The following is a 12,232-nucleotide window of genomic DNA, read 5'->3' as shown; positions in this document are numbered from 1 at the left end:
TTAAATAAATGAAAAAAATTATATTCGTCCACATAAGAGTCCGAGACCATGTTTTAGAGTTCACCGTTCGGGTAAAACCCAAGTTACAAAAGTCGCCTCTTCCTTTCTTAATCACATGGCAAAAATATACAACAGTCCTTAACCTTGAGCCTTCCTTCCATCAGTTCCGACTTGTGTTAGACGTTGAGCCAGTGACAGAGATTCAAAGTGTCCAAATAGGTGAAAATTAATTCCAGACAATCCAAATCCCCCCTCGCATGCCAGTCAGTAGGACCAGTGTCAATTCAATTTATATTTTATTGATGATACATATTTAATTTCAGTCAGTTGCTGATAATGTTGTTTATAAGAAGAACTGGTTCTATACACTGTAGCTCCCGAGAACTACAACAATTAAACTTCTCTATAGCGACAACATGTTACAGCAACAGCGGCGTGGTCGACGATGATGCAGCCTCATCCGCCGGGTTTTCCCCACGTCCTCATGTGAAATCATTCGATCAGATACCAGGACCGAAACCATTTCCACTCTTCGGATCAGCTCTTTATTTTAGAGGACCCTTTGGTAAGTAATCAGACTGTATATAGGAGGGAGGGGGGAGGGGGGAGGGGGGAGGGCTGTAGAGTTGACACTCGCTCGGGGGGGAGAGGAATTGAGATGCTATGATTGTTGTTATATTTGTAATTACAGCTAAGTGGAGACCAGAGACGTATCACGAAGCATTGTTAGATTATAAGAGACAGTTTGGTGCCGTCGTTCGAGAAACTTTACCTGATAAAACAGTTATTCATATCTTCGATCCTGAATGTTATAAGAATTATTTTCAAATTGAAGATAAACAGCCTCACATTCCGCCATTGTTAGAAACATTGAAGATGTATCGAGCGAAACGTGAATTATCGCTAGGCATCGGAAACACGTTAGTTCTCTCCGAGATTCACTAAACAGACGACAGCGCCACCTGTTAACGCATGTTTATTGATGTTTGATTGTAGTAATGGAGAAGAATGGTACAGATTGAGAAGCGCTGTACAGAAATTATTGATGAGACCAAAAGAAATTTCGGCATTTTTTAATCGTTCATTTGAAGTAATAGAAGATTTAGTCGAACACATTCACAACATCAGAGATAAAAATAATGAGGTGGAAAATATTAAAAATATATTCTCAAGATGGACTTTAGAATGTAAGTAGGAAATCCCCTTCCTGCACCCCTCAGACAATCCCCTTCCTGCACACCCTCAGACAATCCCCTTCCTGTACCCCCTCAGACAATCCCCTCCCAGCATCCCCTCAGACAATCCCCTTCCTGTACCCCCTCAGACAATACCCTCCCAGCACCCCCTCAGACAATCCCCTTCCTGTACCCCGTCAGACAATCGCCTTCCTGCTGCTGCTATGACATGTATTGTATGATTATATTGTAGCTGCTGCTATGACATGTATTGTATGATTATATTGTAGCTGCTGCTATGACATGTATTGTATGATTATATTGTAGCTGCTGCTATGACATGTTTTGAGAGGAGGTTAAACTGTTTGAACGCCGCCAGTGATTCAGATTTCCAGAAGATGATCGATGCTAACGATACTTTATTCAAAATATCGAGAAAGTTGAATTTTTCACTTCCATTTTATCGATATTTCCCGACTCCAGCTTGGAGAAAACTTCTTCAGGTCGAGGATTTCTTTTATGGGTCAGTAATACTCACTAATAGTCAGTAATACTCTCTTATACTCAGTAAGCCTACATTGTAATACTCAGTTATACTCAGTAAGCCTACATTGTAATACTCAGTTATACTCAGTAAGCCTACATTGTAATAGTCAGTTATACTCAGTAAGCCTACATTGTAATACTCAGTAAGCCTACATTGTAATACTCAGTGGATTAATTGTAAAACTCTCCTATCATTCATGAATTGATTGATTAATGATTTGATTAATTGAAGGAAAGGGCGTCAATGGTTGTCAGAAGCAGTTTCTACGTTGAAACAATTGGCAGAAAAAGATGAATTAAAAGAAGAAAGATTCGCATTTTTAAGATATTTATTGTCGAATGAAGAGATTGATTATAAAGATGTAACAGTGATAGCTTTATCTTTATTTGGAGATGGTCTCAGCACGGTAAGTAACCAGTCCCCTGGGGGCCTCTCTCACCCGGTGCCCTGAGAGAGAGGGGGCCTCTCACCCGGTGCCCTGAGAGAGAGGGGGCCTCTCACCTGGTGCCCTGAGAGAGAGGGGGCCTCTGACCCGGTGCCCTGAGGGAGATCCCAGCCCGGTCCTCTCAACTTTCTCAGCCCGGTCCCCTGAGAGAGAGGGCCTCTCTTCTTTCAGCCTGGTCCCCTGAGGGAGAGGGCCACTCTTCTTTCTCAGCCCGGTCCTCTGAGAGAGAGGGCCTCTCTCTTCTTTCTCAGCCCGGTCCCTTGAGGGAGAGGGCCTCTCTCTTCTTTCTCAGCCCGGTCCCCTGAGAGAGAGGGCCTCTCTTGTCCCAGCCTCTCACCCTGTCTCTCTCCACCTGGTCTCAATATGAGATGTTGATATTTCAGACAGTGCCGGTGTTTGTTGGGCAGCTTTACTGCATCGCTACAAACCCGGATAAACAAGAAAAACTTTACGCAGAAATAAATCGAGTTCTTGGTTCAGAGAAATTGACGCCTCAGAAAATCAATGAAATGTCGTATTTGAAAGCTTGTATTAAAGAATCATTCAGGTGATAACTCATTCTATATTACACCGGCAATTTATCAATTCAATTCTATTATTCTTCAATATTTATGTTTATTTCTTACAGATTTTTTCCTGTTGGGTCCGAAGTAAGTCGAATTCTGAAATCGGATGCTGTGATTGGTGGATATCATATGCCCGCTGGAGTAAGTAATTAACCTCTTTATAACGACCTCAGATCAAACAATTTATCAATTATAACAATCCTAGAATTTCATCTTTGGTCTTCTGAAGTTCGTTGTAATGAGGTTCCGCTATGAGGACACTATGAGGTTCCACTATGAGGTTCCACTATGAGGTTCCACTATGAGGACACGCTGTGTGATTCTATAATCTAAGCCTCTCACTGTATTTTCAGACTCACATCGAATTGAATAATTTCGCTCAGTTTCGTGATGCTGAATATTTCACAGATGCGGATGAGTTTCTCCCAGAGCGATGGCTCCGTGGAGGCTCGGCTCGCGATATACATCCTTATCTACTCACTCCGTTTGGACACGGAGTTCGAATGTGCGTCGGTAAGTTTACACTAAAAACAGGTCTTCATTTATAAGACTTTAATCTGGCTTCGGTTTTACGAAACAAATCATCAGAATGAGAAGATTATTTGCAGTAAAATGATGTTTTAATATTCTCCTCCTGACCCTGTTACAGGATCCAATCTAAGGAATGAAAGCCACTTGCCCGAGGGCAAGCATATCTGAAATTTCACTTGCCCCCTCAAAAATCTACTTGCCCTACAGAGGCAGTCCGATTGGTGGCACTATCATCCGTTGTATCGAGTGGGAAAAAGCTTTGTGACATAAAATTGCACCAGCCCGGGGGACAAGTGATAATGATAACCTACTCGCCCTGAAGAGAATAAACTTGTCCCGGGCAATCGGACAAGTGCTTAGATCCGACCCTGTTGTTATAGGGAGCCTCTATAACTGATTATATATATATTTACAGGTCGTAGATTCGCTGAACAGGATATGCAGATTTTGATGGTGAAATTAGTTCAGAAATATCGCATTGAATGGAGGAATGAGAAACCGTTGAAACAGTCGTATCAAATGTTATTCGTTCCAGATCAAACTTCTAAATTCGCTTTCATTGAGAGATAAAACACTAACAAATATCGATCAACTGGGATGGGGCAGTGCCCGGGGGCAGGGGGTTCTAGGAGAAATCAGGGAAGTGGCGGTCAGGCATTTCTAAATCAAATAAAGCGGCTCAGAAGGGTATTAAGGCAGGGGTCCGGACCCCTGAAAACAACCCCTAGATTCTCCCCAATCAACAGTATTTTATTATATATGTTATTGATAATTCGACACTAATCAGTATTATATGATCATTTATTTGAATCAGTCATTCACACTCTTTGTGCAAGATAATTTATTTTCTATTCATGTTACAGTTATGTATTTATAATAAATCCAATATTTATTTACAATCAATTCACTATTTTTGTGTTTGTTCAACGTTAGACAAAAGGTTGGATTAGCAGCGATGCCGCTAGGAGGATATCGCCCAATTCCAACTAGAAACCTGTGGCCCCGAATATCAATTAAAAGTAGGGTCTTAAAACTGCAATAAAGGTCGCCCTTCAACTGTGCTAGACCGGCTGGCCCGCAAATCGGTAAATAGTTTGTCCACTCAGCTTCTTAAAAGTGTCTGGCAAGCGAGTGCTATATTAGTTCACGTTTTTCCCGCTATCGTTATGTATAGGGGCAGCACCAGACGGTACAGATCTGTCTCCCTCGCTTCTTTGCGCGGGCGAATACAAGATGAATATTGTTTCAAATCTCCAGCTCAACGCGTTTTATTTAATGGAATTCGTTTGATAAAGGCCGCAAGAGCCACATTTTAATATGTATCATGTGGTTAGTGATAATTGGAAGATTAGGGTGCCCGACAGACATACTCCAGGGGCCGGCTAGGGTCCAGGGTCCGGATTGAGTGGTCAACTGACACTTAGTAATTGGCTACAGTCTTAGCTGGGTGTATAGTTTCACAAAAGAGTTTAACGAAGCCGAATACAATCTAATTCAATCGTAGGTTACGGAATTAACGATATTGTCTCTGAATGTATACACCCAGTTTATACGCGTTGTGACCACGAAAATAAAAACCCAGTTGGTGAATTCTTTAATTAATAATCTTCAGCTCTACCGATCAACCTTCACTTCTACACTACACACTATATATATATGCATGCATACCCCTCACCAATAAACACTCAGTATATTCACTCATTATGTGGGAAACTATCGACACAAATAATTTCCCAGGAATACAAACTAAATTTCCCACTTTCAGGTAAATAAACAAACATTTATTTCTCTTTTTAAATAATCCACGATAAAATAACACCGTTTTTTCGAAGAAGGTATGAATTAATTGGTTGAATTTCAAAAGAAATTCACATGAACTCGAATAAACCTGATTACCCCTGCCACCTCGTATAGCGGTACTGTTATAGTATGTTGTGTGTTAAGTGGGCTGCTATTTCTTTAGAAATAAAAACGTCTTTGTTTCCAATAAAAATAATACGTGTTCGCGCAAAGATCGTCTTCTAGTTCATACGCAGCGATCAGTGTCTGTAGAGTGGACTAACCTAGAACTCTGAGGTAAAACTGAGATTTGAGGAGCTGGGTCAAGAGAAGTTTAGAGAGTTTTATTGAATCTGAATTATTTGTTACCTGATTCAGGAGACAAAGTCTGACCAGGGAGGGGCGGGTTCGGACAGGAGCGGGGAGGGAGCTGTCAAACATAGATAATTGAATATAATATATATTGCAGTAGACAGCAGCAGCAGCAGCAGCGACCTCCTGGGTTACCAGCACTAGGAGAGAGGATGCACCAGCACCAGCACCAGCAGCTGCAGTACCGATATGAGCCTAAAGCTGCTGCCACATCACTTACATTCAGATTACCAAAAACACCAGCAGCAGAAACAGAAACCCAGGAAATCTGGACTAGATATGGGTTCATTAGTGCCAGGTGACAACACCAACCTCACATCCACACCATTTTACATATACCCTAGTAACAACCGGCAGTTCGGCTGGGGAGAGGGGCACTTGCCCTCTCTCGCATCAGAGGTTCACACAAATTCAGCAGTTTCTTTCTATTTTCTCGTTAATTCGTAAGATGATTTATTTTCTAGGGAGCCGAGTGAGTTGAGTGTCTCATCCAGACAGCTACTAGTACCGGCTGTAGCAGCTACCGCAGCTGATCAAAGACGACATAATATATTTTTACCTACATTTGATCAAGCAGTGATAGCTCCAGTTCGTAATAATACATGTGAACCGCAGTATGAGAATTCAACTCCGAAATCCTGGTATCAGAGGTACGTCTACATAGGTACTTCTACCATGTTACATCTACATCTACAACATCACTGTTACATCTACATCTACAACATCTACTGTTACATCTACATCACTGTTACATCTACATCTACTATTACATCTACATCACTATATTTTGTTTATAGACAGTTATTGAATGTCAATCAGCGGCCGAATATGGCGAAGTGGGCGGCGCCACGAATGAGTAAGAGTCCTACAGTACCGTATCCATCACCACTACCCCCTTCACCAGCAGCTATACCTCCCCCTACTGCTGCCAGATCACATACACATCAGGTAAGAGCCCGATCAAACTAGCTCCCCCTAGTGGCAGCGTGGCAGTCTACCCCGTGTGATAATCTCGATTGTTAATTCTAATTGTAGGTAGCTGCTTTACCCCCTAAAACTCAAGGTCCCTATTCTAGAAGATTCATCGTTCGATGTTTCGCGCCTTCAACTTGGATGAGAATGAAATGGGGTCGATCTATGGTTACTTGACTCATCGCTAGGGGGCGTTGTTTTAAAATGTTGATTAATTTTCCGTTAGATGGCGCTGTAGTTGTGTAAATAAACTGATTTCACTATGTAATTACTAATGGATTGTTGTGAGATAAAGGTGTTTCATTCTCTCAGATTCGAACCCAGGACTCCCGTAACATCAGTTCGCCTCCAGTTATAAACTTGAACCCAGGACCCTGAATCAGCAGTATCAGCAAAACCTTCACTATCGTACGCCTTTCTGTGTCAATACCTTTGTTAGATAGTGTGAATAACCTCCACTAGGGGGCGGAATTACTCATGGTTGTGTAGGAAAGCTATGAGAGCATGAGGTGATCACTGGTCCGGGTCCCAATCAAAATTACCCAATACTGCAGTTCATGGCCCAGAAATGTGGCAATGGCTTCAGAATTGTGACGGAATCAGCGTTTCTTATAAGTGTGTAAATCTCTAGAATAGTTTGGAATCCTACACTAGGGGGCAGTGTTATAGCCACTGTATAAATCTCTGGAGTAGTGTTGTTGGTTATAGTGTCGGAATCCTCCGCTAGGGGGCAGTTTTTGATCTTCATGTATAGATCTCTTGGTTATAGTGTCGGAATCCTCCGCTAGGGGGCAGTTTTTGATCTTCATGTATAAATCTCTTGGTTATAGTGTCGGAATCCTCCGCTAGGGGGCAGTTTTTGATCATCATGTATAAATCTCTTGGTTATAGTGTCGGAATCCCACACTAGGGGGCAGTTTTTGATCATCATGTATAAATCACTTGGTTATAGTGTCGGAATCCTCCGCTAGGGGGCAGTTTTTGATCATCATGTATAAATCTCTTGGTTAAAGTGTCGGAATCCTCCACTAGGGGGCAGTTTTTGATCATCATGTATAAATCTCTTGGTTATAGTATCGGAATACTCCGCTAGGGGGCAGTTTGTGATCTTCATGTATAAATCTCTTGGTTATAGTGTCGGAATCCTCCGCTAGGGGGCAGTTTTGATCTTCATGTATAAATCTCTTGGTTATAGTGTCGGAATCCTCCACTAGAGGGCAGTTTTTTATCTTCATGTATAAATCTCTGGGTTATAGTGTCGGAATCCTCCACTAGAGGGCAGTTTTTGATCTCATGTATAAATCTCTGGATATAGTGTCGGAATCCCACACTAGGGGGCAGTTTTGATCTTCATGTATAAATCTCTGGATATAGTGTCAGAATCCTACACTAGGGGGCAGTTTTTGATCTTCATGTATAAATCTCTAGTTATAGTGTCGGAATCCTCCGCTAGGGGGCAGTTTTTGATCTTCATGTATAAATCTCTTGGTTATAGTGTCGAAATCCTCCGCTAGGGGGCAGTTTTTGATCTTCATGTATAAATCTCTAGTTATAGTGTCGGAATCCTCCGCTAGGGGGCAGTTTTTGATCTTCATGTATAAATCTCTTGGTTATAGTGTCGGAATCCTCCGCTAGGGGGCAGTTTTTGATCTTCATGTATAAATCTCTTGGTTATAGTGGCGGAATCCTCCGCTAGGGGGTAGTGTTTGATCTTCATGTATAAATCTCTGGTTATAGTGTCAGAATCCCACACTAGGGGGCAGTTTTTGATCTTCATATATAGATCTCTTGGTTATAGTGTCGGAATCTACCACTAGGGGGCAGTGTTTGATCTTCATGTATAAATCTCTGGTTATAGTGTCAGAATCCCACACTAGGGGGCAGTTTTTGATCTTCATATATAGATCTCTTGGTTATAGTGTCGGAATCCTCCACTAGGGGGCAGTTTTATTGTAATCCTGCACTAGGAGTTCGAACAGCTGATACGGAGGACCTGGGTTCGAATCACTGATACGGAGGACCTGGGTTCGAATCACTGATACGGAGGACCTGGGTTCGAATCACTGATACGGAGGACCTGGGTTCGAATCACTGATACGGAGGACCTGGGTTCGAATCACTGATACGGAGGACCTGGGTTCGAATCACTGATACGGAGGACCTGGGTTCGAATCACTGATACGGAGGACCTGGGTTCGAATCACTGATACGGGGGACCTGGGTTCGAATCACTGATTGAAAGCTGACAAATAAAAGAAGTAAAGATTGAAATGTATAAGAAATGTTTGAGTATTGATTTTATTTGAATACTCACAGTATAAACAGACATTACACATTGTATTACACATTGTTATCATCATCATCATCATCCAATAATACTCTAAACTTCTTGAATAATAATAATAATAATAATACTACGGTCAAGCTGAAGGGGAGGAGCTTAATTTGCATAAAATCAGATGTTTGGACGCTATAGATGGTAACCTAGCAACAATCATTACTCCTGAGATATAAACCAGTGAAGTGAGCCCTGGTAAGCAACGACAATGATACAATAAGCTGTAGGTAGCTGAAGCTATAGTAGCTAAAACTACACTTGTATAGCCAGTGAATATGCAGCTGGATTAGATAAGAATATAAGCTATATTTGAGGTAGCTTACAGTGATGATACCGCGGATAAGCTAGCAGGTCGCTAGCTTACAGTGACGATACCGCAGACTTTAGCTAGCAGGTCGCTAGCTTACAGTGACGATACCGCAGACTTTAGCTAGCAGGTCGCTAGCTTACAGCGACGATACCGCAGACTTTAGCTAGCAGGTCGCTAGCTTACAGTGATGATACCGCAGACTTTAGCTAGCAGGTCGCTAGCTTATTAGCAATGATACTGCGGACACTTTCAGTTCATTTAAACTGAATTTTAAACACATAAATATATTATTATTATTATTATTGTTATTATTATTATTATCATTAATTATAGTAGCATCTGGTTTTAGTTTTACATCAATACGTTTAATTATATTAATTAGATATATTTATTAATTACATTTAACATCATTAAGACTATTGTTAATTGTTGCAATCAATGATGACTGACAAACAGTAGAAAAATAAACATGTACATGTAACATGTACATTTACATACAAACATGTACAAGTAACATGTACATTTACATATAAACATGTACATGTGACATGTAAATTAACGTGTAAGGGGAGTATTGAGTAGTTATGTAAGGGGGGCTTTCATTTGTTGATTCCAATGACTAGAGTAAAAGCCTCAACTCAGTGAGTAGTTAATTCATCAACAGCTCAGTAGAGGGCGCATTGGTTAGAGTGAACATCTTTTAATTAAGTAGATACGATTTTTACTGGACTTGAAACTAGTTGTGATAGATCAACCAGTAAAACCCTTATTGACCTCTAAAACCTTCAGTGACCTCTAAAACCCTCAATGACCTTTAGAATGTTGACAATAACTGATCCTTATCGGTTAAGAGACAATTCATAATTCAACAATAGACATCCAGTATTACCATAGCAACGGGATCATAACCGTGATTACAAACAAATGAATTATTACAATTTACACAATTTGCACATTTTAACAAAATATAACAATTCATTATGTTTTACATATTCGTTATATCTACACCTAAACATTTTCATTAATTGTAACCTTGACTACGCTATAAAGTGCAACTGACATAGAAACCATCGAATACAGCTCCCCCTGGTGAGGAGAAGCTAAATTCTAGTCAATACGCACCATCCATTAGCATGCATTATTATACTACAGATTACAGCGACCCCTATCAACACAAAAATACACTAGATTCCGTAGAATATTACATAGTTATCAAATTCAATCAAAATTCATTTGATTCATTATATGAAATTAAGTCAAATGTTTTTTTGAAGTCAATGAAATATAAAAGACTTTCACTGGTTGTTGTTTCATCAAACAAAAATAAAACCGGAATTCTGCCAACAAAATTAGTTACAAATCTATCATATTTATACGAAGCCTTATTTTCTGAATTGGCACCAACAATAATTATAATTACTAATAATAACAGATTTATTGCATTTTTATAAAAATGAGTTTTCAGTAGAATCATCAGAGAGAATCAGAAATTAGAAATTACACTTGTATAATAACAATTGAATACAAAGAGTTTGTAAAAACAATACATTATGATAATAGTAGCGCGTGCACCTTATTCTTAATGGACAGACTTTTAATTTATATATTGATGCCAAATAATGAAATAAGAAATAACCATATCACAATACCACGACACCCTCACCTGCCACAGGATGAAGCCAGTCGTATTTTTGGAAGTAAAAAACGATTGAGCGTAAAATGCATGCATTGCACCGAAACCCTCGAATTAAAATAAATATCACATAATTCACATCATCATCGACTGCAGAAACAAGAATTACAAGACAAACTGTTAGCTGCCAGCTCAAGTTAGCTGACCTACTGTAGAGTTAGCCGATAGCTAACCCATAGTTAGCTGGGTAGCTTACTCTACAGCCGGTAAGTCTAATCCTAACTGTGGATGTCTACAGGGAAAACTAATCCTGATGTTTGTATATCAGGTAACACGAAAAGCCTAAAGCTATTCTAAGCTGGAAATGAAGGGGTATCCCCCACTGAGGGGTATCCCCAACAAGGAGATATCCCACTGAGGGGTATCCCCATTGAGGGGTATCCCCTGCTAAGATATCCCCTCTAAGGGGTATTTCCTAATAAGAGATATCCCACTGAGGGGTAGCCCCTACTAAGAGATATCCCCACTGAGGGGTATCCCCTACTAAGACATATCCCACTGAGGGGTATCCCCCACTGAGGGGTATCCCCTGCTAAGATATCCCCACTGAGGGGTATCCCCACTGATGGGTATTCCCCACTGAGGGGTATTCCCCACTGAGGGGTATTCCCCACCATTATCTCCGGGTCCATGACCCTAAATCATTGTCTTATTTTATTTATCAAAATATATAGAAAAATTTTGATAAATAAACTTTTTACAGAAATAAAAACGAAGCACATTTAAGTACAGTAAAATATTTGGTGCTGCTGCCATTGAGTCTGAGTCTGAGTGAACTAAAACACCAATCATTCACAATTAGTTTAATAATGAAATTAATATTGAATTCAGAGAATTACAATTTCACAATTGAACCCACATGTGATATCAATACAATACAATCAAATTAAATTGTTAGAAATATCCGGGTTCTGAGAATAGTATCCTTAATAGTCATCACCGGTGTGGGCTAGGTGAACTGGTGAACGAGGGTCCTGCTAAACCAGGGTCCTGTTAAAGTGTTTCTATCGGAATCCAATATATATAATTAAAACAAGCTGTTATATGTATATACGTGTAATTTGAAGATTCAGGAAATATTGATTTAGATTTAAACCAAACACGTTTTATATTGAAAACCCTCAACAATCAGACCTTGTACAACTAAATATCCTCATGAGGACATTACCAGGCTTACTAGACCTCATTCAATGTTGTATGACTGAATATCTTTATGAATGTCTGAAAAATGTCTGTATGAGTGTATGTCTGTATGTTTGTATGTCTGTATGTTTTAATGGCAGTATGTCTGTATGATTGTATGTCTGTACGAGTGTAAGTCTGTATGAGTGTATGTCTGTATGATGGTATGTCTGTACGAGTGTAAGTCTGTATGATTGTATGTCTGTATGATTGTATGTCTGTATGATTGTATGTCTGTATGTTTTAATGGCAGTATGTCTGTATGATTGTACATCTGTATGATGGTATGTCTGTATGATTGTATGTCTGTATGAGTGTATGT

General features: G+C 40.0%; 2 protein-coding genes across 3 annotated transcripts; both read left to right on the top strand.

Annotated features, from left to right (window-relative positions):
- Positions 1–82: 82 nt before the first annotated feature.
- On the top strand, positions 83–4,123 carry LOC141900566 (putative cytochrome P450 CYP44). 2 transcript variants are annotated; one of them, XM_074787522.1, is made up of 10 exons: positions 83–219; positions 324–565; positions 692–920; positions 997–1,187; positions 1,503–1,698; positions 1,954–2,128; positions 2,551–2,714; positions 2,796–2,874; positions 3,087–3,246; positions 3,680–4,123. In XM_074787522.1, exons 2-10 carry the CDS (start codon positions 337–339, stop codon positions 3,832–3,834), a joined length of 1,578 nt encoding a protein of 525 aa, XP_074643623.1. In that variant the 5' UTR covers positions 83–219; positions 324–336; the 3' UTR covers positions 3,835–4,123. The 2 variants fall into 2 exon arrangements, with proteins under 2 accessions (XP_074643623.1, XP_074643631.1); XM_074787530.1 differs by having other exon boundaries at positions 324–569; positions 702–920.
- A 1,177-nt stretch (positions 4,124–5,300) lies between these two features.
- On the top strand, positions 5,301–6,575 carry LOC141900575 (uncharacterized). The gene is made up of 5 exons (XM_074787544.1): positions 5,301–5,340; positions 5,513–5,713; positions 5,880–6,065; positions 6,213–6,363; positions 6,451–6,575. The coding sequence occupies exons 2-5, from the start codon at positions 5,568–5,570 to the stop codon at positions 6,562–6,564; spliced, it is 597 nt and encodes a 198-aa protein (XP_074643645.1). The 5' UTR covers positions 5,301–5,340; positions 5,513–5,567; the 3' UTR covers positions 6,565–6,575.
- Positions 6,576–12,232: the final 5,657 nt, after the last annotated feature.

The sequence above is a fragment of the Tubulanus polymorphus genome, chromosome 1, assembly GCF_964204645.1.
Source record: "Tubulanus polymorphus chromosome 1, tnTubPoly1.2, whole genome shotgun sequence".
Classification (NCBI taxonomy): domain Eukaryota; kingdom Metazoa; phylum Nemertea; class Palaeonemertea; order Tubulaniformes; family Tubulanidae; genus Tubulanus; species Tubulanus polymorphus.
This window is presented reverse-complemented; position numbering and strand designations above follow the sequence as displayed.